This window comes from Larus michahellis, chromosome 3 (assembly GCF_964199755.1).
Source record: "Larus michahellis chromosome 3, bLarMic1.1, whole genome shotgun sequence".
Taxonomy (NCBI): Eukaryota; Metazoa; Chordata; class Aves; order Charadriiformes; family Laridae; genus Larus; species Larus michahellis.
The window spans coordinates 57,838,420-57,863,654 of record NC_133898.1 but is presented as its reverse complement, the minus strand read 5'-3'; the positions used below and the strand labels follow the sequence as shown (position 1 = coordinate 57,863,654).

The 25,235-nt window shown below is 44.2% G+C and overlaps 3 protein-coding genes and 1 non-coding gene across 7 annotated transcripts; 2 read left to right on the top strand and 2 right to left on the bottom strand.

Moving 5' to 3' along the window:
• Positions 1-66: 66 nt before the first annotated feature.
• Positions 67-9,384, bottom strand: TCP1 (t-complex 1). Its single transcript, XM_074580328.1, has 12 exons — positions 9,098-9,384; positions 7,300-7,385; positions 6,417-6,545; positions 5,740-5,837; positions 5,276-5,386; positions 4,465-4,646; positions 3,717-3,843; positions 3,241-3,416; positions 2,456-2,579; positions 1,087-1,279; positions 613-776; positions 67-361 (listed from the first exon to the last, which is right to left on the bottom strand). The coding sequence occupies exons 1-12, from the start codon at positions 9,168-9,170 to the stop codon at positions 148-150; spliced, it is 1,677 nt and encodes a 558-aa protein (XP_074436429.1). The 5' UTR covers positions 9,171-9,384; the 3' UTR covers positions 67-147.
• Positions 7,939-8,074, bottom strand: LOC141741536 (small nucleolar RNA SNORA29). The gene has a single exon (XR_012586411.1). It is a non-coding gene; the product is annotated as a small nucleolar RNA SNORA29 (small nucleolar RNA).
• Positions 9,385-9,472: 88 nt separating the features above from the next.
• Positions 9,473-12,596, top strand: MRPL18 (mitochondrial ribosomal protein L18). The gene is made up of 4 exons (XM_074580333.1): positions 9,473-9,983; positions 10,693-10,879; positions 11,889-12,123; positions 12,394-12,596. Exons 1-4 carry the CDS (start codon positions 9,920-9,922, stop codon positions 12,463-12,465), a joined length of 558 nt encoding a protein of 185 aa, XP_074436434.1. The 5' UTR covers positions 9,473-9,919; the 3' UTR covers positions 12,466-12,596.
• A 414-nt stretch (positions 12,597-13,010) lies between these two features.
• PNLDC1 (PARN like ribonuclease domain containing exonuclease 1) lies at positions 13,011-24,831 on the top strand. Of its 4 annotated transcripts, none has more exons than XM_074580331.1 (19): positions 13,011-13,264; positions 13,688-13,745; positions 13,867-13,940; positions 14,882-14,915; positions 15,039-15,162; positions 15,879-15,967; positions 16,260-16,360; positions 17,751-17,830; positions 18,854-18,991; positions 19,459-19,528; positions 19,784-19,869; positions 20,090-20,145; positions 21,210-21,274; positions 22,149-22,202; positions 22,402-22,444; positions 23,016-23,115; positions 23,570-23,745; positions 23,917-24,015; positions 24,592-24,831. In XM_074580331.1, the coding sequence occupies exons 1-19, from the start codon at positions 13,189-13,191 to the stop codon at positions 24,662-24,664; spliced, it is 1,596 nt and encodes a 531-aa protein (XP_074436432.1). In that variant the 5' UTR covers positions 13,011-13,188; the 3' UTR covers positions 24,665-24,831. The 4 variants fall into 4 exon arrangements, 3 of the variants coding, with proteins under 3 accessions (XP_074436432.1, XP_074436431.1, XP_074436430.1); XM_074580329.1 differs by having other exon boundaries at positions 13,252-13,402; positions 24,592-24,799; XR_012586188.1 differs by lacking the exon at positions 24,592-24,831 and having other exon boundaries at positions 13,109-13,264; positions 23,016-23,132.
• Positions 24,832-25,235: the final 404 nt, after the last annotated feature.

Here is a 25,235-nt window from a genome sequence, read left to right as displayed (position 1 = left end):
TAAATTCTCAATGCAAGGACCAACCTCACTTTCACAAATTAATTTGTTCAACAAGAAAATAGCAGCAGCATTTAACCACTTGTTTTATTAACACTTTAGTTACAAGAGTGGGAAGTGTAAGTTGGACAAACATAAATAAAACCTAAGTTATTCTTCAAGTGCTCCAGAGTGAACTGCATCCTCGTAGCACCCTCTCTCTTCTTTAGTTTCAGGGTGCAGTTTAATAAGATCATCAATTCGAAGAATAGTAATTGCAGCTTCTGTCGCAAACTTTAGGCTCTTAGTTTTGACCATGGTTGGTTCAAAGACACCGGCCTGCTTGTTATCGCGAGGTTTTCCATTGATCAAGTCAAGACCGATCCTGAAAAGAAGAAATATTATCAATGGAGAGGTAGAAAAAAGTAGAAATATAGTTGGGAGTACGCTTTTTAACTACTCCTCGGTCACGGTGACACAGACGTAGGACTTAAGGACAAAGGCAGAAAAGTTCAGTGGTGACCTATGACCTTTTTTTACATGCAAATCACGGTTCAGTAAACTGGCAGAACAATTTTCCATCTCAGTCACCAAGCCACTTCACTTTTAGTAGCCTCCCTACAAAGAGATACTTGCCATTTCAGATTTTTGCGATCTGGGTTAACTTGAGCCTCGTTGTGGAACGCTCTCAACTTCGCAACGAGATCTGTCGCGTCTTGAGCGGCATTTACTGCCAGCGTATTTGGAATTATTAAGAGGGATCTTGCAAATTCTGCTATTGCAAGTTGTTCACGTGATCCCTAGAAAGAGGAAAAAGTTTTTAAACCAATTGCTGCAATAAAAGACGAAAAAATACAGCCATGATTAAGAGTGCCAATGCTAGGTAGGGGGTTTACGTGCAAAACCTATTTTTAGGCCGAAGAACTCTGTTGTCCAATTATCAGAGTAACTCGTATCCTCAATTTTAAAGAGGCATCTTACATTCTGTAAGATGATTAGGTTTTTCATGAACCACAGAACCAACTTCTAGTAGGAGAAAATAAATACTTGAAAATTCACATTGTCCTAGTCTAACAGATACCCACCATTACTTCTTCGTGCAAGACTTACCATGCTGGTTGCGTAATTTTCAAGATATATTGAAAGTGCTGCCTCTACAGCACCACCACCTGGGACAACAGACTTGGACTCCAACACCCTTTTAACAACACAGAGAGCATCGTGTATAGATCGTTCCATTTCATCGCACATGAAGTCATTAGCTCCTCGTAAGATAATTGATGCTGAAGTACGAGCCTTTGTACTGGGGAAAAAAGTAACCAGAAGTCAGCTGTGTTGAATAAAATACCAATTAAAACTATTCCTGCTGAAATTTTTCTTCGAAAGACAAATTCAGTTGAGCCAGATTCTTTCGTTGTTTAAAAGAAAATCTTAACATTGTTACGCACCCTTGCAGGACATGTACACTGTAACTTCATAAGATTTAAATTCTACTACGCAAGAAACTAGTTTGAATTTAGCCTTTCAGAGAAAGATACCTGACATAAGTACGACAGACAAGACATTTTCCCATCAAGTAAGGGAAAAATGTATAGGTATTAAAGTTCTCTTTCATATAGCCATTAAGTGAGCCAATAACTGACAACGTTACAGTTTATGCAGTCACGTAATGGCCACACGAGTCCCATGGTCAGAGCATTTCATCCACGCACAAACGAAGCTACAGGAAGCTGAACACTGAGAAGGGATACTGAAGCAGTGGAAAAGTTAATACGCAAGGTGTGTTCTTGTTAAACAAACTGATACTCAAGTCTTCAGGTATCAGACAGCGGTGGCATACTGAAAACTTCAAGGGAAAATAGCATGTGTGGACAGTTAGTAACTGTTGCTCTTCTTACTCATTAAAAAAAAACACAAAACGACTAAAAAAAATACCCTTTTAACAATGTGGTCCGTTTCATACTACCCAGCAGATGACTGATTCAAGAAACTAGCACAAATAAATCCTGTCTTCCACTACACACAGTAGGATTCAGCTTGCACCTCCTTATTCAGATGAAATTACTCAGGTGGTACCTGCATCCCTTTACTGTCCGTAAGGGGAAGCCAGCAAGACTATACTGCTAAAAGCCAGGTAAAAGAACATGATATGAATGTTTTAATAATGTCTCTAGCAATTTTCTAACAGAAATTTATTGTAAATTTTAGGAAAAATTGTTTATAAACAAAATGTTAAAAAAGTCTACCTAGCAATCTGACAGTCTCATACATTACAGGCTGATGAAAGAGGCGTTTGGCCCCAGCAGAAGAGATTAAATACTGATACCTTCACTTCTAATTTGCAGTGGACTCATATACTCTTTCCCACGCGTGTAACTACTCATACCACTGAGATAGTTCGAGATAAAATAGCATTTGTTTACTTCCATGCTTAGTAGAAAGTGTACGCAAAACTGAGTATTTTAAAAAGGATCCTTACTTCTTGATTAAAATCAGCTCGTCATCACAGATTCTCTCCTGAATCACCTCTTCTGCTTGTCCCAGCATTAACGCCTCAAAACTCTCCTCACCTTCAAGGTTGGCAAGGGTTGAACATATGGTTGCTTTAAGAAACACAAAAAAGTGAAATTAGCATTCAATTCCGGCACATCCTTTCCCAACTTCCCAGAAGAGGCATACAGAAAGAAAACCAAACTGAAAACAGAAATAAAAGCAGCATAAGATTTTTTTCTTAAATTCAACAGCACTTCTAATTCTCAGATAGCAATTCAATATTCCCCAGTTGATACTCGATACTGCTCTTTTTGCTCAACTTTTACAGCACTTACTTTTCCACAGCTAGTACAAGTTCCTGTGCTTTACCATAATGAAAATGCTTTCTTTCAAATTTAAGAATTGACAGTTAGAATCTGTATAGGACCACATTTTTTTTTCAGCATATATGTAATGATTTAGGAATTCGTCATGTTTTGAACTATCTAAACACAGTACTTAACACAGCTCTCCAAAGTGAGGCTTACGAATGTGTGATTAATAAAGACTTCTAAGCATTTTTCCCACTGAAATCTTCAGCAGTCAACTCTTACAGTACTCATCTGCTTTGACAGAACGGTCACTTAAAAGCCAACAGTAAAATTAAAACCTAACAAGAGTGGTTCAGCTCTACTCATCCTCTCCTTGCATGGCTTGCATGTTAAGACGCCGTGTTTTGAAAATTAGTTACTAAAGCCCTAACAATAGCTTTTACTTAAAAAAGACAGATACCTCCGGACGCCTTAGCAATCCGCTTAAGGTCTTTTTTCACAACTCTTCGTACTGCCATAGCACCAGCATCAACGAAGTATTTCAGACACATATCATCAATGCCTCCAGTGGTGAGAATAACATTGGCACCAGTGGCCAAAATCTTCTGGATTCTTTCTTTGGTAATATCTGACTCTCTGCAAGGGTAAAGTGAAAGTTATAAAAATGTATTTAAAAATCAATTCCGAAATCACATCTCTGTCAACCCATTTCCTGAAATCTTAATGCAAAGCTCTGCCAGGATTTCTCAAAAACTGATTTAATACTAGTTCTGCCTCCAGAGGTGAAGACTTTTACATGAGTATTTGGTATCGCTGGGAAATGTTAACATTTTTACCTCTTGCGCTCAGCCAAAATTACCTCAAGCCACCTCAACTGAAGAGACCAAAACAAGCCTGTGAAACCCCACTGCCTCAGTTACTCAAGCTTCCACACACCTCTGCCTTATCTGGTCCAGCTTCTCAGGGTCCGAGATAACAACCTGAACACCAAGCTTCATTTTTGCTTTCTGCAGGCTGAAGTCAAGGCATGCAATCTTTGCATTAACTATCCTCTTGGTCATACCTGACGAGAGAGAACAAGAATATAAACTTTGTCAAATCAAGTTAACAGAACAACAAGTTAGCATTACAGATAAAAACTAAGGCTACTTTCACATTTCAGATTGCTTCTCCATCTCCAGTTCTGTCCTAGTACAGCAAAATGCTAACAAAGACTTACAAAGAGAGAAAATTCCAAAAAAAAAAAATCTCTGTGATAATCTCTGTCTCCTTTTTACAGACCCTGTCCCCAACATGTGAGTGACCACGCAAAGTTGACCCATCAGACTTGCAACCTTTAGGTTACCTAATCACAAGACTACCATTCTGCTAAATGCAACAGTTCTCTACTAACCTGACGCTGGCTCCTCACATGGAAGGTGCTTATGTTTCAGAAGATGACAGCGTCACCACGCTCATACTGAGCTGGGGAAACTACAGTAACACTTTGTGGACCACTAGTAGCTGGCAGACCCTAGCCTAGAAACCGCGGTGAAGCAGGGGGTTTTTTGCCTTCTTGTTTAGTTGCTCTGGAATTGAAAACTCATATGCTTTGCAACTAATGCAGTCAATAAGAAGATCCATGCAGAAAGACTCAGAGGACTGAGGTCACACAAAAGCTTTATGAAACATACTACGTTCTTACCCTGTGATCCCACCACGCAGTTCAGAGCATAACCGTTCACAAGTATGCTTTCTTTCTGGCTGCGGCCATGTGCCTTCAAAACATTAACCGAGTTGATTGGATACCGAGCCTGACCCTTCTGGTCTGTGTATTTAACTGCCATTGCAGCATCCACCACCATATTAGCAAAGAAATCACCATCACTACAATGCTGTTAAGGTTAAAACTGAAGAAGAAAACTAGTATTATGCTTAAGACAAAAAGAAGTTGCTAACAGTCCCCAAACCAGAAAGGTATGGCAGTGCTACCTTTCTTTACCATCCACTTAAGGAACGAGTAATTCTTAAAGCTGAAACACCGGTTAGAAAATTAGGATGGGCTAGTGTGATGCCTGCATTTTAGGCACCTTCTGTTCCTTAACAAAAATACCTATCCTATGGTTAGTCCGCATACCCTTGTTAGCACAAAGGCTAAAATTGCAGGTTTTTCTATGACTATGAAGCAAAACGCAATCTTCCTTCCTCTACTTTGACTCCTCAGGTACTTGACTTCTGTAACGCATTCTTCCATTCACACAATTCCTTACCTAGTCTCACTAACTAAGGAAACAATAGATTAAGCTATTGTGATGTGCCTAACCAGGTTTTAAATGAAGTGAAGTGGAGTATGTTTTCTCATGCCAGACAGTAGTATCTGTGAAAAGCTTTTACACACTTCTTACAAAAACAACAGCTTGAATACTATACCCCATTCATAAGAACTACTGCAAAGGAAACTCAAGCTCTCCAACCAATCACTCTCACTTAAGTAACTTGATGAAGTTAAAGGATACATTCCTATAATTTTAGAGGACATTGATGTTTTAGCAGCATTAATTAGGCAATCCCTGCCCAATTCGTCTGTGTTAATAATAAGATTTTCATTGATGTAGCGAACTGCTTCCCTGTAGGACAAAGACAAACACTGGTTAAGAATTCCACCCACACTAAGACAAAAATCTTACACGCTTTCAGCCTTTTTAAATGTTATCTCAAAGAACACAGGGATGAAATCAATTCATCTTCTAGGACAGTAAAGTCACATTCTTATGTGAGACTACAGAAATTAAAAATAAATAAATAAATAAATAAATCCCCAAACCAACAAAAAAGCCAAAAATACACCCCCAAAGCAAAACGCTGTATCCACTTTGCACCAAGAAGTCTGTATTAATGCAGTCACAAATACAGAAATAACAAAAAGGATGCACTTATTGTACCTTAAAAAAATTCAACTTCAACTGTATTAGTTTCTTACTTGCAAGCAAGTCGGTATCCACCAATAATGGAGGTAGGATGGATTTTCTGTTTCACTAGCTCATCTGCATTTTTTAGAAGTTCTGCAGCAATAATTACCTGTTCGAAATACAAACACTAAATACATGTATTCCATACAAGCAAAATAACTACCTGCTGCCACTAAGTGGAAAGTAGCATCACAAATAGTTGTCCAATGTCTACTCAGTGGAAACAAGTACTTGCAACCTGGAATTATAAATAGTATCTGACATCAGGTAAAAGCCACCTACCTGCTTCCACCCTCCCCCACCAGTTGTCAAAAGTCTCAGGCAACTTTTCAACATGCAGCATCCTCATTAGTCCTAATGCTTTTAATTTCTCATGGTTATTAAAAATTAAGAACTTTAATTTAGAACCTATCCTCAACCTTAAAGAAAGGAAAAAATAAACGATCAAACTGCAGTAAGCAAATTCCATTCTGGAGCACCAGCTGCATATGGAAACCAGCATCCCTAAAAAATCACAAGTCTAATTGCTTTATTCTCTAACATACTTTAAAAACCTGTTTATAGTCAGTCAACTGCAAGGTTTTTCATTCTGTGTAGTTGATCCACATTGTGTCAAGATTCGTAATGGATAAATCAAAAGCTGCACAGTGATAATGAAACACTGACTTTTGTGTATCTTTCTACATACCACTGAGGTTGTCCCGTCACCAACTTCTTTGTCTTGCAAGTCTGCCAGCTCACAAAGAACTTTTGCAGCAGGATGTTCCACTTCTAGCAGTTTCAGAATGGTTGCACCATCATTAGTAATGGTCACATCCTAATTTTCAGAAATCAAATGTCAACACGAAGTATGTTTCTCTTGTTTTAACTGTTGTGCTTCATAATGTTTATTCAAATGAAATGAAATTATTCTTTGCAAATGCCTATAGAATAATTGTTTATACCAAATGTTTACTGCTTCTTTTTAACCAGGGGTCCCATTCCAACAACAGAAATGTTACCAGTGGAAAATCTGCACTTACTTTTTATCAGAAAAGTTTTTATGTTACAGAAACTCATCGAACGTTTTACACATACCCGATTAGTAGTAGCATGGTGACTACCCTCTATTATAGTATTTTATTACAGCAGCCTATAAAATAGGAAACTTCCCACATTTGCTTGAAATACTTTAAAATATGAAATACAGAATATTGCTTTAAAATTGTTATGGGATCGTCTGAATTCTTCTACTTCTAATTTAGAGACCAGGACACACAAGTCACCACCATCACAACGCCTAACTTTAACGGTGATATTTCTGTGAACTTGACCAATACCTGCAAGCGGTCACAAGAACTCACACATAGAAAGGAGACAACTGTGCCATATAAACTACAGTACTAGACTAAACTAAAATGATGTAGCAGCCATTATCCAGTGCTCGGTTTTACCACAGTTCTCCTCCTACCCCTCAGAACCATGGAAAAAAACAGGTATGCGCACATTAGACCTATGAAGCACACTAAGTGGAAGCATTTTTACACAGCAATACATGTCCTCCTGACACTTCTTAAAGAAAGCTTACTTACCCCAATATCATCCACCAACATCTTATCCAGACCAACTGGCCCAAGAGAACTCTTCACAATGTTGGCAATAGCAGATGCAGCAGTAACTGAATAAATGAAAGAAAAAATAAAAACTTCAGGGTGGTTCAGGTTTACAAGAAAATGTGCCAAGAACCTGCGATTCAGAAACCTGAGACAAAGTGACCTAATTCAGGATTAGGTTTCAGTCTAGCTAAGCTAGTAATGGCTTGCTGCTACCAAAAAATACAATCTGTGCCAAACCTCACTCCTCCCTCCAAGCTGGTTCAGCTAACTAACCTGGCAAAACTAACCAAGCAGAAAAAGAATCATTTTTTGCTGTCTTGGTAAGACGGAGGACACACTACTAAGGTCAGAAAAGTAGTGGTGGTAGTCTAACAGAGGTTGGTAGCACTGTTTCTTTTTGCAGCAGCAAGTCATGTCATGAAACTTTGTTCTCATTTACTCCTCAGTTCTACGCAGATGCAGAACAATGGTCTCACTACATATTAGTAACCCATCCTTTTTCCCCTACATAGGTCTGTGACCGAAACAAAATGCTTGTTCTATAACTAAGGAAGTAAAAAGTGGCGTTTCAGTCACTACTAAAGTAACATGAAACCTCTAACATAATGGCTTGTTCAAAGGATGTTCTGCCAACTTCATATAGGAAAAAGATATAATCAACCTTTTCCTTCAGACCGTGGCAAGTTTTTCTCTATCCCACAAGCATAGCCACTTAATCTGGAAAGTGAAAAAGTGGTAGTATAATGGGAAGAGTGACAAGCCAGACCCTCACTTTGAACTTCAAATGATACAACTATTTTTTGTTTGTTTTGCTTTGGAGGAGTAATGGCAGCTTTCTGAAAGAAGTAACTGTTGTATCATCAAAGTCGCCATTATCAAGTCTTAAGCTAATTCTCATTCCAAGTGTTCAGCTTAAAGTATTATCAGAGCTGCACAACTCTCACGATCGTCAGGAAGCAGGTTTTCAGCTTCTTCCTTTCTCTTTTTACTATTCAGAAATTGAGAACAGTCTAGAAACTTGCAGCCCTCCCCCAAGACTTGTGATAAAATCCTGAGAAACGCGGGACATTTTTAGGAACTACAGTTAAAGCCACTCATCTTGAGGAGTCTCCGCTTTGCGGAGCGGGTTATTTCCCTGTGCCAGAGAAGGAGTAAGCTCCCCAGTCCCACCTTGCCCACCAAAGGCCCCGCGGCCACGCTGCAGGCCTCGCGGAGCGCAGGGTGGAACCGAGCCGATCATAGAATCAGAGAACGACTCGGGTTGGAAGGAACCTTAAGGATCACCTCGTTCCAACCCCCCGCCATGGGCAGGGACACCTCCCATTAGACCAGGCTGCTCAAAGCCCCATCCAGCCTGGCCTTGAACACTTCCAGGGATGGGGCATCCACAGCTTCTCTGGGCAACCTGCTCCGGTCAGCAGGTGCTCCCAACCCCTCCCCGCCCGCGTGTGCTCCCACCAAAGAAGGGGACTCGGGATCCCTTCCCAACCGAGACGCCTGGGAGGGGCGCGGGATGGCGCCAGCCTCTCGGCTCCTCGGGGAGCCTGCACAGAAGGAACACTGCCACCCGCCCTCCCTCCCGGCGGCAGCGGCCCTCCCAAAGGCTCCTAGCGGACCGGGACTGAGGGAAGCTGGCGGCAGGGCGAGGCCCTTCTCGGCTGGGGGCTGAGGCGGGTGAGCACATGGCGGCTTAACGGCCGCGCCATGTCACCTCCCTTCCGCCTCTCCCCCCCGCCGCTCACACAAGCCCCGGCCGGCAGCGCGCCGCCCTAACCGTTCTGCGTGCGGATGGTGTCGCCGCTGGTCCGCTCGCCGAAGACAGCCAGGGGCCCCTCCATCGCCGCCATCTTCCCGCCCGGCCGCCGCGCGAGAGGCAGAGGGCAGGCAGCGCGCGGAGCCGCGGAATGGCCAGAGGAACCGCAAGGAATGCTGGGTACACACGCCCCGCCACCCTCCCCGAGAGGAGAGGAGGGAGGGAGGGACAGGGGGCGGCCCCGCGCGCGCGAAGGGCGGCACCAGGCCCTGCCTGCCCAATCCAGGGGCGCGGCGCTGTCCAGCCTCGAGCCGCCATTGGTGCGCGCGGCCGAACAAAGGCGCCACGCGCAGGGCGGGGCAGGAGGCCTTCCACCGGCTTCTAGAAGGTGGCGGGGGTCGGCGCGCATGCGCGCCACCTCGGGAGTGGGGCGCGGCGGGATGGGTGCCGCCGCCCGAAGCTGCCCGGCGGTGAGGGCTGGCCGAGCTGTGCCGGGCGGTGAGGGGTTTGCAGGAGCTCAGGGTGACCCTGCGGCGGCCGGGGAGCGGGCAGTAGGACGAGTGGCACCGCGCGCCTCCCGACGCCCCTTGTGCCTGACGCAGCGGCGGGAGCTCCTTCGCCGTCTGCGGCGCCCTGGAACCCGTTTTGCTTTGTAATAAAAGCCGCGCCCTCCCCGCAGCCACGCCGGGAGTGGGGAGAGGAAGTTAGTGCTTCCGCGTGACGTCATCAACCGCGGGCGGAAGTCCTCCCGAGGCCGGCTTCCGGTCTAGCCAAGATGGCGGCGCCCAGGTGCCCCTGAGCGGCGCGGAGGTGACAGCCGCCCGTGGCGGGCACCGGCTCCCTATGGCGCTGAGCGGCCGCGGCTGCCTGCTGCTGGCCGCCGGCAGGCTCCAGGCTCGTGGAGCGGGTAAGCGCAGCCCCTCGGCGGCCTCTCCCGGGGAGGGATCAGCTTCCCCCCAGCTGCCAGTGGAGGGCCGCTCCCAGGGCGATCCGGTGTCTTGGTGGGGCCGCTCCGTCGTGCGCAGGCCCCGGTCTGTGCCCGGCTCCCGCTTGTAACGGCCGTTGGGGTGGCTGTGGGACGGGGCCGCTGCTGGCGCGTCTCCGGGCGGGGTGGGCGATCTGACAAGGAAGGGCCCCCTGCCCGTCACTCTGGCCAGAGGTACCCTCTCCCTCTATGGACCGGAAAGTTGTGTAGCAGAGTGAGATCGCAAGCCTAACTCCAAATCCGTGTTTGTTAGCTTAATTAGTGACGAACAACTTGACGGGATCTGAGATTTTTAGCTTGTTATTTGGTAGCGCTGTTATTGGTTCTTTGTGTCTTTCAGCATTTTATAAAGCCTTAATTCTAGGAATCTTCTAGTCACCTATGAGTTTATATTTTATGCATGGGTTTGAAACACAGTTAATACACTTTTCATTTTTAGCGTTCAGCTCACCCCGTAAATTGGCAAAACAGGTTGAGCTCAGGTAATCAATCTATTTACTGTTTAAAAAAAAAAAGATAATTTTGCCCTGTTAACTCTTATAAGCTGCATCATTCTGTATTGTATTTGTTCTACTGTCCACACTATATTTTTTTTAACTCTGGGGGTGTTGTATTTCCTGCTTTCCTCAAGGTCTTCGTTTTGCATCAACATCAACTACAGCCCATCTCAAAACTGAGACTGAAGTGGACACAAGCGAAAATGAGGTTGTTGCCCCAGACTTCACTAACAGGAATCCTCGGAACTTGGAGCTGTTGGCCCTGGCTAGAAAGGAGCGTGGCTGGAAGACAACATGGCCAAAGCGTGAATTCTGGCATAGGTGAGTCAGAAAGTCACTGGCAGAAATGAAGACTCCAAAACAAATTAAAAAAAAAAAAAAACACCAGGTGGAACTTCTACAAAATTTTGGGGTTGTTGAATCAGTTGCTTCCTTAGTCGTTCTTAATTAACAGCAATATTCTGTTGTCAGAGAACAGTAGGTTAGCATCACGTGAAAGTTAGTATATGTGTTGAAGATCTGTTGCTAAGATTGCTATTACTGTTTAGCTTAGGATTCTCCTAGTTCTGTGCTGACCACGCATTGTTATTTTATTTGAGGCACCATAGTAGCGGGTTTTTTTGGTTGGTTTGGAAGTTTTTGTTGTTCTCGAGGGGAGAACCACGTCCAATTTGTTCAGACGTGGAAATCTTATATTGTTTCTGCAATAGAAAATAGTTGCCCCTAACACTCTGTGGTTATGTGTCACAGTTTATGAAATACTGCTTGACCACTTGCTGATTCTGACAAGTTGTTACGTGCTGTGTAAGCAGAAGCCTTTAAAAGACAGAAATATAAGATTATATTTCTGCTGGAGCAGTTCCCCTGATATAGCCCACAAACAGCCTGGTCTAGTGGGAGGTGTCTCTGCCCATGGCAGGGACATTAGAACTAGATGATCTTTAAGGTCCCTTCCCACCCGAACCATTCTGGGATTCTATGATTCTATAAGCACCCATACTACACCGTGCAGGTATATAGTGCGTGGTTTGGAGCGAGTGCTGGCTTGAGGCAGTGTAGGACTGTCAGCTGTGCAAGTGGTGAAAAGTTGCTTTTGGAATTTCACTCTGTTGAACTGGTAAAATGAGTCCTATTTTATGTTCTAATAAAGTAACCAAAAACCTAGATAAGATAATAACAGCAGTATTAAGAAATCATTGTTGTATTAATAGCTCCAGTACATTCAGTTTTATTTGAAGTGACTCACTCACGCGTTTAACTGTGTGAATGTGTTCTCTCTTTAAACCTGGAAAAGACATCACAGCCCATGTGCTTTCTTTCGTTCACTCAGATTACGGCTTGAGCGGACACAGCATTATGTAGAAGCCTTTGTTGAGCGCTGTAATGGGGATGTCGTGGTATCTGCCTCTACCCGAGAGTGGGCCATAAAGAGACACCTGTACAGTCCTAAGGGAGTATCAGCTTGCAAAAACCTTGGCCGTGTAATGGCGCAGCGCTGTTTGGAAGCAGGAATCAACTTTGTGAACTTTAAAGCTGTTATACCGTGGGAATATCGTTGTGACTCGGCAAGTACCCATCACCTAACACTCGTTTGGCCTTTTTTTTTTCCTTTATAAGCATTAATTTTACTCCTCTTCACCATTAGTTTTCTTATGTGGCTTGACAGTCCCTTCTTGCGATGCTCGAAAGGGTATCTCTGACAAGCTGCAGTTCCTGGCATTATGTTTCAATGAGGCTGTAAACCTCTGCCCCTCCATGTAACACATCCCCGCTGATATTTTGGTGCTGATGTCTCTTCTTTGTACTTACTTGTGTCTCTCTGTCTTTTAAACAAGATTCAGGAATTTGAAAAAGCGATGCAGGAAGGTGGTGTCGTTCTGCGTGAGCCACGAAGAATCTATCAGTGAAATGGAGACTGTTGGGAAAACTTCCCAGGGAACAGCAGTGACTTCTTCAGGCATGTATACAGGCACAGTGAAAGTCCAAAGCTGGAAAAAGTTGGAACATGGCATCTTATAATAAAATAATTTTAAATGTGTGGAAGTGTGTCACATTCTTGATTTTAAAATCTTCAACACCTTTTTTGAGGGCTAGAATAAACTGTTATAGCTCAACCTGACAGGCTAACAGAATTTACTTCAGAACTCAATAATTTTAAAGTACATTTCTTTTTTTTTTTTATTTTTGTGTTTGTTCTAACCTGAGCTCTCTGAAACGTTTGATCCACGTAGACAGCTAGTCTAACTTAGCAGAATGGGGTCAATTTATGTCACTGTTCGGAACTTTATTAAAGTTATGTGCTAAGCTTGGTGAAAAGACAGAACTCCTTAAACTAATTTTTTCAGGTTTCTTGCAGTCTAATTTCTTAAACCCAGGAGGGAAGGTGCACTCGCGCCAGCCGCCAGCAGCGCGAAGCCCGTTTCCCTGGGCCTGTGCCCCGTTTCCCTGGGCCTGTGCCCGCCACCGGCTTGCAGCCCGCTGCCGCCAGCTCGCCAGAGCCCCCGCAGGCAGCCGTGCTGCCGCCTCCAAACCTTCCCCGCCCCTCCGTCTCGGTGTTTAAAGCCGGGGGAAGAGGTCCGGCCGGAGCAGCGCAGGCGCGGCGGGCCGGGGGCAGCGCGGTGCCGGCCGCCATGGAGGTGGGGGCGGCGGGCTTCGAGCGGCGCCTGCCGCGCCTGCGGGGCCGCGTCCGCCGCGCCGCCTTCCTGGGTGAGCCGCCGCTGGGGAGGAAAGGGGAACGGCCCCCGGGCCCTGCCCGCTGAAGGGGGGCGGCGGGGCCTTGCCCGGCGAGGGGCAAGGCCGTGTCGCGGCGAGCGCTGAGGGGTGTTCGGGCTGATAATGGCGCCGGTGCGTGACAGAGCAGGGAAGACGCGGGGTTTTACAGCAGGCCGCAGCGGCGGGGGGGCAGAGCCGGGCCCTCTCTGCGGCGCTGGCCTGGGCTCAGTGGGCTGGGGGCTCGGGAGGCGAGGGACGGGGCGCAGGGACAGACGGACGTACGCCACAGGGTGAGGCGGGCCCAGTGGGTTTGACAGGTATGGCGAGGAGAGGCGTTCCAGGCATCCTCCTCCTGATGCTGGTGAAACGCCTGCTTCGTATTTCTGGCTTAATTTTGTGTTCTTTCTCCTTCGGTAGCCCTCGATATGGAGTTTACTGGCTTACATTCCATTTCCCCACAAAATAACCAGCCCAGGTAAAGCTGCTGGAGGTGAGGTGTGAGGGAGAGCTGCTGCTGGAGCTCTGTGAGAACCACCTGCGCGTTGCCAACCTTGTTTCCCACCCCCCCTTTCCCTCAATCCCGGTTTTCTCCGTAGCCTGTTCGATTCCCCAGCGGAGCGGTACCTGAAGGCCAGGCAGAGCGTCCAGCGCTTCACTGTTACGCAGCTCGGTGAGTGCTGGTCAGAACACAGAAAGTCATCCTCCGAGGTCTTGGTGGTAACCAGCTTTTGGCCAGCTGTCAGGCCCTGCAGGTATCTCTGGGCTTAACTCACTCCTTACAGACATTTCTTTGCTGTGGTAGGGTGTTTCCCCCCTCCTCAAGTTTAATACCATTAACTTTTAAAATAATGCAAAGTCATGTGGGCCATGTGCTTTTTACTGGTCTAAAAGTTGTTCATATTTAAAGCTCGCAGGCACAAATACAGGGCTTTTAAAACAAGAGGATGCAAGCGAGAAGTAGGTGACAGCAGCTCCTATGCAAGGCTGTGTCATTTTATATAGTGTGTAAGGGGACTACCAGAGGAAAATGAAGCCTAGTATTTCAGATATTCCTAAAATAATAAAAAACTTAACACAAGAAAGGGCCCGTGGTGGTTGATAATTAAGAACAAGCTAAAGGTCAAGAAACCACCTCCAAAATTGTTTAAAATATTGTTCAAAGGCTTAGGCTATGTAAGGTATTAATGTGCCTTTTAGGGATTAATAGAAAAAAAACCAGAACCTAAGTAGTAAAAAAACACATTTCAGTCCTATGTGGTGTCTCGCTCCTTCCAAATGCTCTTGTGGTGTGGTTGGACTCACAGACCTGTCTGTGCATGGTTGGAGATTTTTGTCACCAACTCAGCTCTTTTCACCCGTTGCTCAATCTATTTGCTGTTTAATCACACTTGACTCCTTTTCCCACTTAGCTTTAAAAGCTTGTCTTTATTCAGCCCTCAGGGAGCTGGGGAATGGCCTACTGTTGCTGTTAAGATTTGCCCTGTGGCACAGGTGAATGGAAAACACATGCTCCTTCAGGGGATCCCCACACTCCTCCTGTAATTTTCACAGTGTCTGTGGACATCCAGCTAAATGTTGCCATTTCAGTGGGCATTTCTTTCTCTCTTGCAGGGCTGGCAGTATTTTCAAACGAAAATTCAAACAAGTAAGTGGAAAAGTAGCTTTCTGTTCCAATGAAGACTGTGCAGTTGAGATTTTATATAGAATTTTCTTGGGGGGAGTTATTTCTTGTAATTATCTTCTAGAGAGGTTTTTCTTTTCATTGTAGGTATGTGGTGCATTCGTACAACTTTTTTCTCTTTCCCTCAACGTTGGGACTTACGGATGTTGAATTCACCCTCTCTGCATCTAGCATTCAGTTCCTGTCTCATTATGGCTTTGACTATAGTAAGGTATGTAACCTCCCTGCCAGTGATCTACAACAGAGGAAGTCGGTGCGATTGCAGCAGGGATTAGGATTAATATTCCTAAATGCTGCATTTCTGGGGTAAACAGCACCTTGCTAAAGTATGAATGCATCATGTGGTTCATTGTCAACAGGGAGAGAGTGTGCTGTTTTTTCTGAACTGCCGTAGAGGCAATAATCACATCTTCGTCAGCCTAAGACAGATTTCGCCACCTCAAAAAGAGAAAACTTATCTCTGGTGAGCTGAGGAGTTACTAAACAGACTTCAATGGGAGTCCTTACTAGCCACGGAGGGAGGGAAGTCTCAGTTTACCTGCATCTTACGCACTGCCATATTTCCCATAAAATTCAGACTGTCCTCACATAACAGCATTGTTTAGCAGTTTTGGACAGGAAGCATCATATCATCTTGACACTTGAAGTATCTTGTTAAAAGAAGGGTAAAAGCAGAGCAAAAAAACCTCATTACAGTTGACAAAAATCATTGTCTTTCCTCGGTACATAAACGTGTCTTCCTTTATGTAAGGATGCATCTTGGATTACCTACCGTTTGTATTTTTGAATAGGATATTCTGAGAATGAGGAACACCATCATTTTCCAAGTATATGCCGGTTTTAGACCTGGCTAACCTGCTATTCTCTAATTTGCTGCAAGAAAGTCCAGGGGAGAGTAACCAGCCTGGCATTTTTTTCCGCCCTCAGTTCCTCAGAGATGGAATCCCGTACATGAATGAGGTACAGGAGAAGATCCTTAGCCAGCATCTCTTAGCGGGTAGCTCAAAAGTTAGCAGGTGAGCGTTATTCAGAGAGGTGGATCCTCAGTACTGACTGTATTGACAGCGATCTGGTCACTCAGATCACATTTTCTAGAAATACTAAAGTCTGTTGGTCTGAATGCCTCGCCACCAGCTGTTCCAGCATGCTGTGGTCTGTCTGCATCCTGTGACCTCTGTCTTTCTTCAATCTGGAGAGCTGGGTGAATGTCATGAAGTGGTGCTTTTGCATTCCCACAGCAAGGCATGAGGCTCCATCTGTAAAGAGCTTTTTCTCACACTCTGCCCCTTTCCCCTGATGCTGCTTTAGTGCCCTGGACAGGGATGTGCTGAAGAAGGCCATTGATGAAGTGACCTGTTGGATAGTAGCAGCAGAGGAAGAGGAGACTATGATTCTGCAGGACCTGAATGGTATGAAACAGGATGCCTCCCTTAGGCGTCTGTGGGCTCTGAAAGGGTCCATCCCTTCTCCTGAACCTGTGGGGCTGCTACTGTCCTCTGCTGCCAGTTCTGCTAAACTGCTCCATTCAGAGTGAAAGCCTCTGCGCTCATCCTGCCTTTACAACTCTTTGCCCCTGTCTATGCCTCAGTTCCTGTCAGTCATTTGTCTCTGGGCTCTGCTTTTCTGCTCCGTTGGGATGGTGGATCTTTCTGTAGCGGAAGTGGATGTCTGTGTGCTTGGAGCATGCTTTGTGGTTACTGACTTCCATTTTGTGCCGTTTCAGAGCAGCAGCTGAAGAATTTGTAGTTGCTCTGGATCAGGACAACTTCTGACTTGTTTTAAGTCCTGGGTGATCTGGTTTTTGTTTTCTTCCTCTTGGAGAAGGGAAAGGCAGGTCTCCTTTCAGAGCTTGTTCCTTCTCATGCGGAGCAACAAGGAGAAGGGAAAGGCGGGTCTCCTTTCAGAGCTTGTTCCTTCTCTTGAGGAGCAACAGGGAGCCCCATGGAGACATTTATACATGCCAGTGGGGATAAACAGGCCACTTACCACTTGCGTTAGCTTTTGAGAGCACTAGAGCAGAGCAGAGGAATTTCTGTGCTGTTTTGGAGGAGTTGAGGGACAGGGAATTGTAGCAGAGAATAGTCTGTATGTTTGTTCGGAGAAACCAAATCTTAATCCTTTAGTTCGGGGAATAAAATACAGAAATGGTTAGGAAGGACAGAAAGTATTTAAGGCTTTGTCTGGTGATGCTTTTTTGCAGAGTGTGAAATACGGGGGGTGGGGAGCGTGCTGTGTCAGCTGTAGAAGATATGATACTGATAATTTAATGGCATCTGGCAATGGTGAGCACTTGTGACGAGAAAGACATTTGTTTAAGTAAGCAATAAGACTGATTAAGGTGTCTTTTTGCATGGTGTTCGGAAGAGGACTGTGTTAGCTCCTTATCAGCTGTGGGTAAAAAAGCATTGGTCCCTCTCATCTGTGCTTGGCTCCTGGGTGTGTTGCTCTGAAACATTCCAAAGCCACAGACAGTCTCTTTCAGAGTAGTAGCCTTTCTCCCTCTTCTTTTCAGGTAGTCTTTTCCTTTCCTCTGTCTCCTCACAAAAGCTTATTTGTCTGAAATTCTCACTGTGACCTTTTTTTTTTTTTTTTTTTTAGTTTGGGTTTATTTGGTTTCTTTTTCCTGTTATCATGTATGCTAATACACTGAGATCATACATTCAGGAGTACTTTCTGTACACTGGGGGAGAAATACCTCGTCAGTCTTTCTGTCTAGAAAAATGTGTTTCCCTCGGTTGGCGTATGTGCACCTCTGAAGTTTTTACTTTTTTTTTTTTTTTTTTTTTTTTTTCCTCTCAGGCTATCAGATGTTTGAAGTTCAGCTGGTTCTGAGAAAGGCCCTCCAAAATGTTTGGACACAGCCTCTGGGAGACAAGAAGGTGAGATGGAACTGTGGACATTTTGAAAAGAGGGTTTGTTTTTTAGGCAGATAGGACTGGCATTCTTGTAGGGACTGTGAAATGTTGCTTGTACCTTTAATGATAGGGCCCAGGAGGAGGCGAAGACAATGAAGAAGGAATGTTCTGGGAAGTGTTGATTCTGGAATCCTAAGAAAAGGGATCCAGAAAACTGAGTAACTTTGGTTTCTGTTTGTCCTGTAGCCACAGAATACCTTGGGCTGGAAATGCTTGTCTTTGGGCCACTTCTAGAGGGACCTTTTCTGTGTCTCCATACTTTATTAGATCTCTCCTTCAATACCTCTACAAGAATGTGCAGGTTTTTAGCCTTTTTTTATGGTTTTCCTTTGCTGACTTCTGCCATGTAGCTGCTTTGAAGACTTTTACTCTGTCTGTTATATGGCTTGCTGTTTTGCTGGTTCGCTCTTTGCTATTGCTATTTTACATTTGGTGCAATATTTTCTGAATTAAACCTATGTCTGTGGACTTCTGAAAGCATGAGTATGATACCAGTCAGTTTCTTAAAAGTACATTACAGAAGTTTTTTCGTGGTGGTTTGTTTTTTTTTTTTATTAGTCCTATTCTGGTCTGAGAATCAGTGTCATCAGAGTGACAGATTTACCCAGCCTGAAATATAGCCTTTGGGGACTCAGTTTGTGTGATTGCTCTTTGTTTCTGTTTTCTGGTGCCATGAACTTACTGTATCATTGTCAAATTAAATTGAATTATATTAATTTGTGCTCAGAAAAAACCTGTGGTATGAACTATCCTTTTAACAAGAGAAGCATTAATAAGACAACCTCAGAGCAGGTCTGTTTTGTTACTGGAGCACTGATCTCCACAGGGAAGAGAAGTGAGACAGTCCTGAGGCCCCAGACAATGCATTATTTCTCCATCCTTTGTAGCCTAGTAGCTGAACTTGTCCTCAGCATTACTGAGCCCCAGTAAGCAACGTACATACAACTAGCATGGGAGGCTGAGGTACCCAATGACTGTTCTTTTCAGGTAATGGTGAGGAAAGTGAGTCCACAGCATCGTCAGCTTCTGGAGAACTCTCCTTATGACTACTGCCGGAAGGAGCTCGTTCTCCTGTCTGCCCGGGGCTTCACCAACCTCTTCCAGACACTTGTTAAAGCCAAGAAGGTAAAACACCTCATCCCTACTGTCAATTTTCATCTCTTTTTAGTTTGCTACACTGGATGATAAAAGATAAAGTAGTCATTTGTATTAAATTACTCAACTCTTTCAGTGTTGTCAGTAGAACTGCAAAGGCTGTCCCTCCCCTTCTGAGTGAGCCTATAAATCTGATTGCTGGAAGATCTTACCAGTGTTCAGCTGAACTGAGAATCCAGCTAGCTCCTTAGGTCCACTCAAACTGAAATGCTGCTGAAAAAACATCCTCTTTAGAGAGTCCAAAAGTCTGATTTCCTGAAAGCAGTAGTCCTCCTGTGAGCTTTGCAGCCTGAATGACTTTTGGATGAGCGTGTGTGGACACTGTCCACTGGAGGAAAGGATTACAGCTGTTGAGCGTGCCTAAAATTGATCATGTCTGAGCACCCTTCGAAAACGTGCTCCAAAAATGTGCTGTTATGTTTATATTCTTCCCATAGCCCCTGGTGGGACACAACATGCTGATGGACCTTATGCATCTTCACGACAAGTTCTACAAGCCCCTTCCAGGTAATGCTGTATACATAGCTTCTGTCCCCAGGCTGCTGTCTTTGCAATGGGCATGGGACAGTAAGCACAGTGGTCATCGGCCACCCCAGCCACCCACAGTGCTTAGCAAGCATCAGTGCTAGTTGCCTCTTCTGAGCTCTAACTGCTGCAGCAGCGCTTCATTCCTCTGACTTCAGCTCTCTCTTATTCATTTGAAATACCCTTGGCTTTTCCTTGGTTTTATGATGTCTTTCTCCACATGTGTTTTGCTTTCAGAAAGCTATGAGGAGTTTAAAAGGAACATTCACAACCTGTTTCCTGTCCTCATAGACACCAAGACTGTAACAAAATCCATCTGGAAGGTGAGATGCACAGGCCTTTTTGTTTGGAGTTAAAGCTTGTCTTTCACTTGGAAGAGAGGATATCTTTCCTTAGTGCCCTGTGATTACAGACCTGTGACCGGTTCTCCGTGTTGCCCTGAGACATTCTGATTTTTTATCTCATTTAATGAATCAGCAGTACCAGTAAATGAGGTCATGAGGTCTGTCTTGATTGGTTTTCTAACATGTTTTTCTTTTATAGAAATGTCCACTTCCTCGAGTAGTTAATCTTTTGGAGGTGTATGAGGTTTTGTGCAGGTAAGTGATGGGCTATAAAGCCTTCACCAATCCCTTTGTTTTCTTGGGAGAGATACTTCAAAGTCAGTCATTTCATAGGTTCATATGTTTTCCCTCCTCCCAAATGTTTTTCAGCTGGTTTCTTGTCTTTCTAAATGTAAGAGCAAATGATTTGCTCATCTTTCTTATAAAGTAATTGTGCAGTAAATTACTTGTTCTAAGTCACTTCTCATATTGTACCACTATTACTTCCTTGTCAGAAGTTTGGCTAGCAGACAGCCTTACATACAACTTCCGAGTTGTATGTTGCGTGTGCCATGTTACAAAATGGGTGAGTTTCAGTTCTTTGAGAAAATGCACTCAAATTTCAAATGCCAGCTCCCAAAAAGAGCTGCACTGAGCCTAAAGCAGTAGCCAAATACAATGTTCAAATGGAGCCCATGAGTAGATATCTCATCTCATCAGCTCAGCCATGATGTTGTAGAAGAGTTCTCTTTTTTACACTTCTTTTGCGGATAAATTGTTTTCATGTAAATTTTGCTACAAAAAAGAAAATTTCACCTCTTTCCTCTCACTTCTGCTCCCAAGAAGGAGATGCAAAATTAGTGCTTATAAAACCAGTACTGGGATTCTGGGTTTTTTTGTTTGTTTTAGCAATTTCAGACTGCAGATTCTCACGAGTTTTTATATTTGTTCTTTTATTTCAGTCATTCCATGGGTATCTTTATTAATCTGTCTTCCAGAGTTGCATGTTCAAATAGAATCATCTAGTCAATGTCTTTCCTTGGAGTTTTTCATTGATTTTTAGTTCTGTTCAAATTTTTTGAATGCAGTTGGAGCAGACTTGCTGCTTAGTAGGTTTGATTGGGGGAGGAGACTGAGGAAGTATTTAGGGTTAGTTTTCAGGAAGAAAACTGGTAGATACTATTCAGCTAAGTGTCTTAGCCTTTTCGTAAAATACCACTAGAGTTCATTTTAAAGTCTTCAGTAGCTTTTTCTGAATTGAAGCCACAGGTCACTAGAGAACTTGTCTCTAGCATAATGAGGAAAGACAAAAATCTTACACATCCACTTGTCTTCCGCAGCAACCTAAATCCCAAAGATTCAACGTGCCCAGTGATAGCTCTTGCAAGTGACTGCTCAAGATATGGTATGTTCTTAAGCAAGTCTTCAAAGACAGAAAGCTAAAAAGGGTTTTGTTTTACTCTGTGGATGTCCACAGGCAAAGCGTGAGTGAATGCCAGTGGGTCTGCTGAATTTGCACCAAGCTGCTGATACATGTTTTTGTCCAGACCCAAAGCCTGGTCTCCCAAAGCATCGTGTGTTCTGCATGTCCCTGGTAGCTGCCGAGGGTAATGCAGGGCAGGTTTGCATCGTGCTGCTATCACAAATGGCGTTTTCATTAAGTTGGGCTGAATTGAGCCTGACTTGGGGCTGTGAAGGGTTGGTAGCCCTTGAAAGGGGCAAAGGGAGGTGGGAAACAGTGATCCTAGAATGGAAAATAGTGGGACCTAATGGCAGGGAGGGTCCCAGAAAGTAGCAGGAACTCGGTGGCTCATGCAGGGTCAGTGGTGCTGTGTGCGCAGGAGGCTGTGTTCAGTCCATGGTGTGATACTGGCTGCAAGGCAGACGTTCTCTGGCTTCTCCTGGCAGCGTGGTGTCCTGTAGCGCGGGGTCTCCTGTGTTTTGAAATGGTTCCCATACCATCAATAACGTATACAACACAATTTTGTTTAGATCTTCGTGAAAATTAAATTTTTTTCATGTGCATGTCACTAAGCTTTTCAGCCATTCATGTGACTGCTGCCTTTTTGTTAGTATCATTTTAAAATGCATGGTAGAAGCATAGACTTCCTATGGGGTGTAAAGGTTTCAGGGTGAGGAAGGAAACCAAGCTGAGGGTGGGGGGAAAAACTCCAAAGCAGAACAGTGGATCTTACAAATGTTAGGATTATCCAGTGGCGCAGTTTCCACAGCGTGCTAAAGGTGTTTACTCCTTTTTTGATTTTGTCGGACACTTACAGCCGAGAAGAAATCTCCTCACGAGGCAGGCTATGATGCATTTCTCTGTGGTTCAGGTAAAATGCTTCTTAAACACTTCTTCAGAGTTTCTGTTGGGACTTGGCAATTCCTTTCCTGATACTATGAAATATTTGTTTATATACAGTCTGTTGCTCTTAGTAACTTAGCTGCACTTTAGTGAGTTTTTACTTTCCATTTGTTTAGTTATGTTTCTTTAGCTTTGTTCTAATGCCACCTCATTATTCTTCCTTCTAGTTCTTCTGAAGTCAGCTCATTTGCTACTGTGCAGATCCACAGAGTGAGTGATGTTTAAATGTTTACTGAAAATTGCGTTACATGGATGAGTCCTATGGAAAACAGTCGTCAGTTCACTCTGTCTGACTTCTTGTTTTGCAGGCTGGCCTTCCTTTTGGATAAGAGAAAGTGTTACTGGAAATGGCATGCTTCTAATTAGATTTTTATTTTATAAATCTGAAAGTAGTAGCTTTATGTCAAAGCTGACATTTAAAAAATGAAATCAAGAGCCATGCGATGGCTCAGAGGTTGGGAAATGGCATTATGACTCCTTTCTCCTTGAACAAGCCCTCTCAAGTTCAGTTCACTTGGGTATGGGTCAAAGAATTTTCCATTAGTTTCCATTTTTGAAATCTGTATGATTCAGTGCCTTCGGTTAAGTTCTAAGAGGCAACTGTTCAAATCCTTTCCTTTTGCTTGCAGCTTTTTCACTTCTGTAGAAGATACCAAGATCTGAAATACCTATTTTGTCACTAGTTAAAGAGCTTCTTCAGGGGCTCTGTCCTCCAGAGACGCTGTGCAGCAGTGCAGCTCTGGAGAAACAAAACTTTGTTCCATTTTGTTTTCTGCTGTAGTGATGCAGTGGAGGCCGATCCTTCTTTCTCTCAGTATCTCACCGTGTTAGCCGAGTATCTGAACAAAGTGAATTTCATCCGAGGTGGTGTTTCAAGCATTGTGCGTATGAATTGCAGGTCTGTGACCAGTTTGTGGGGTGTGTAGGTCAGTAGCCCAGTTGATGGCTTCATTAGAGGAGAAAAATCCACCAGTGGTGGGGCGCACCTTAGCAGAAGTTCTCGTCACACAAATGACACAACTGACCTTTCAAAATGGCAAATGAGTTGAATTTCTGCTTTGTGAAATGTATTCATATTGTTATCCCGTAAGATGGCATTAGTCAGTTTACATTGCTGTTTCTCTGATGGTTTCTCCATGGTAGTCGTGACAGTTTGTTTTTATGACTCATGTTTAGAAGAGTCTTGGGACAGAAGAAAAATAATTTTACACCAACGGCTGTGTTGTACAACCTGTCTTATTTATGTGTCACATTTTGCATATTTTCTGATTATATTAGTAGTGCTTCTGTAGTATTTTCGAACTCAGATGTGTCTCGGTGTTGTACATTTTCCAGAATTTTTCTGGGAAAGACACTCCCTGCGAACATCCCCCTGCCTTGGTTGTCCATGTCCGAGGCTGGCCAGGGCTGAATGAAAGGCAGATTTACGAAGAGTTTAAACCGCTTTGTCTCTTTGATGTCAGACGGCTTTCAAAGAACCAGTTCATTATGCTCTCCAACAAATTTAAGCAGTAAGTGACTGGAAAGTCTTAATTTTTATCACTTGATCCTCCTTGATCCGAGTCTCCATCCCACCCTCCCTCTGCTGTGACAGCTCTTAGACAAAGAGATTCCTGTCCCGAGCTGTGGGATGCTGTAAGCAGCCCGCACGCCACAGCTGATGACATCCACTTTCGTTACAGCGTCAGGCTGGTCCTGCGAGATTATAAGCATCACCCTCATCTGCGGGTTTCCGTCTATCGCCACTGGAGGCACTCTCCACGAGTGAACTGCCTGCTGCAGTGAGTTAGGGAAAAAGCAGGAATGGGGAGGGGGAAAGGCATTAATTCCTCTCAGGGTGCCTGGCCCTGTCACAGCAGCAGACTGCTGCTCTTTTGCAATGGTCTTCTGCCAGCTCCTCAAGAGAACAAGGGGCGCAGAAGCAGGTTCCCTTGCCAACTGCTGGGTGGCTACTTGTGAACTTTCAGCCCTGGACAACGACACTTCAATCTTGATTAACTGGGTAATGTTACCCCATGGATAGCACAAAATCACGTATGTGCTGTCACAACAGATGGAGGGTTATCTTCATGACCTGTAGTGCTAGCTCTAATAAGCTTGAGGAGAGAGAGGCAGTGTCTCCCAGGTGTGAGATGGACGTGTTTATTCTACGGCATAGTCAAAAGCTTAGAAAAGAAAGGTAGCAGGAGAGAATTCCAGATTCAAAGTGCACCCCTCTCGTGAGGCTGTGACAGAGAGGCTTGTGAAGGGTGAATTTCTGGCCTGACACAGTTTGGAAAAGAATCTCAGTTCTTAACAGCAAAATTAAGCCTTAAATATAAGTAGCCTAACAGCATTTTATTATTCTTGCCCTTTAGAGTCTCTGGTATTGTGGCACTGTGGTCTCTCCTGGCCTTTGTGCTCGGAGGAGCTCCTTGCTGTTCGTTGTAAAGGACTGCCTTACAGAAGAGAGTGAGGAATGTGGATCTTACTTTTTGTGTTTGTCTATGTTTTGTTTCATTTCATTCAATAAACTATGAGGGGGGAAAAAAAGCTATGAATAATGTTTTTAACTGCTTTTTTGGAAATGTGTTTTTAAAGAGGATGCATTGGTTTCCAGTTTGTGGTATTTTGTAATCCATTCAAAGCATGCACCCCTGCTGAAGAGGGGAGGGATGCCTAATTTACTTTGATCCTCTGTTAGTTCTTCACAGCTGTTCGTAACCCCAGGTTGTTCCCAGTGCTTGTGCTGCTGCATAAAACACGTTTCTGATGGAGTTTGTGAAGTTATGAAATGAAAGGGGCTATTTTTAGCTTCAGTTGTAAAGCAGGGGAAATGTCACTGTTTACCAGATTAAAATGGGCAGAGTTGATGGAGAAGCAGCTCTTGGGGCTCGTGGAGGATTCTGGGGAATAGTAAATAATTTGCAGTGCTGCCAATGTCGTGCAGTGGTAGTTTCAGTGGCAGTGGAGCTTGAGGATAGACATGGGTAAGTGGAATTTACCAGCTTCCAGTTTGTAG

What these genes read in the sequence shown, in the direction of transcription:
- TCP1 (XM_074580328.1), bottom strand. Translation starts at nt 9,170, where the DNA reads ATGGCGGCGATGGAGGGGCCCCTGGCTGTCTTCGGCGAGCGGACCAGC. An exon ending in GTGACGGGACAACCTCAGTG is followed by an intron (nt 5,838 to 6,416) that starts GTATGTAGAAAG and finishes TATTTCGAACAG; the next exon opens with GTAATTATTGCTGCAGAACT. An exon ending in GATCGCAAAAATCTGAAATG is followed by an intron (nt 362 to 612) that starts GCAAGTATCTCT and finishes TCTTCTTTTCAG; the next exon opens with GATCGGTCTTGACTTGATCA.
- MRPL18 (XM_074580333.1), top strand. Translation starts at nt 9,920, where the DNA reads ATGGCGCTGAGCGGCCGCGGCTGCCTGCTGCTGGCCGCCGGCAGGCTC. An exon ending in GCTCCAGGCTCGTGGAGCGG is followed by an intron (nt 9,984 to 10,692) that starts GTAAGCGCAGCC and finishes GCTTTCCTCAAG; the next exon opens with GTCTTCGTTTTGCATCAACA. An exon ending in GGGAATATCGTTGTGACTCG is followed by an intron (nt 12,124 to 12,393) that starts GCAAGTACCCAT and finishes CTTTTAAACAAG; the next exon opens with ATTCAGGAATTTGAAAAAGC.
- PNLDC1 (XM_074580331.1), top strand. Translation starts at nt 13,189, where the DNA reads ATGGAGGTGGGGGCGGCGGGCTTCGAGCGGCGCCTGCCGCGCCTGCGG. An exon ending in CACTTGTTAAAGCCAAGAAG is followed by an intron (nt 18,992 to 19,458) that starts GTAAAACACCTC and finishes TTCTTCCCATAG; the next exon opens with CCCCTGGTGGGACACAACAT. An exon ending in CTCTCCAACAAATTTAAGCA is followed by an intron (nt 23,746 to 23,916) that starts GTAAGTGACTGG and finishes CTTTCGTTACAG; the next exon opens with CGTCAGGCTGGTCCTGCGAG.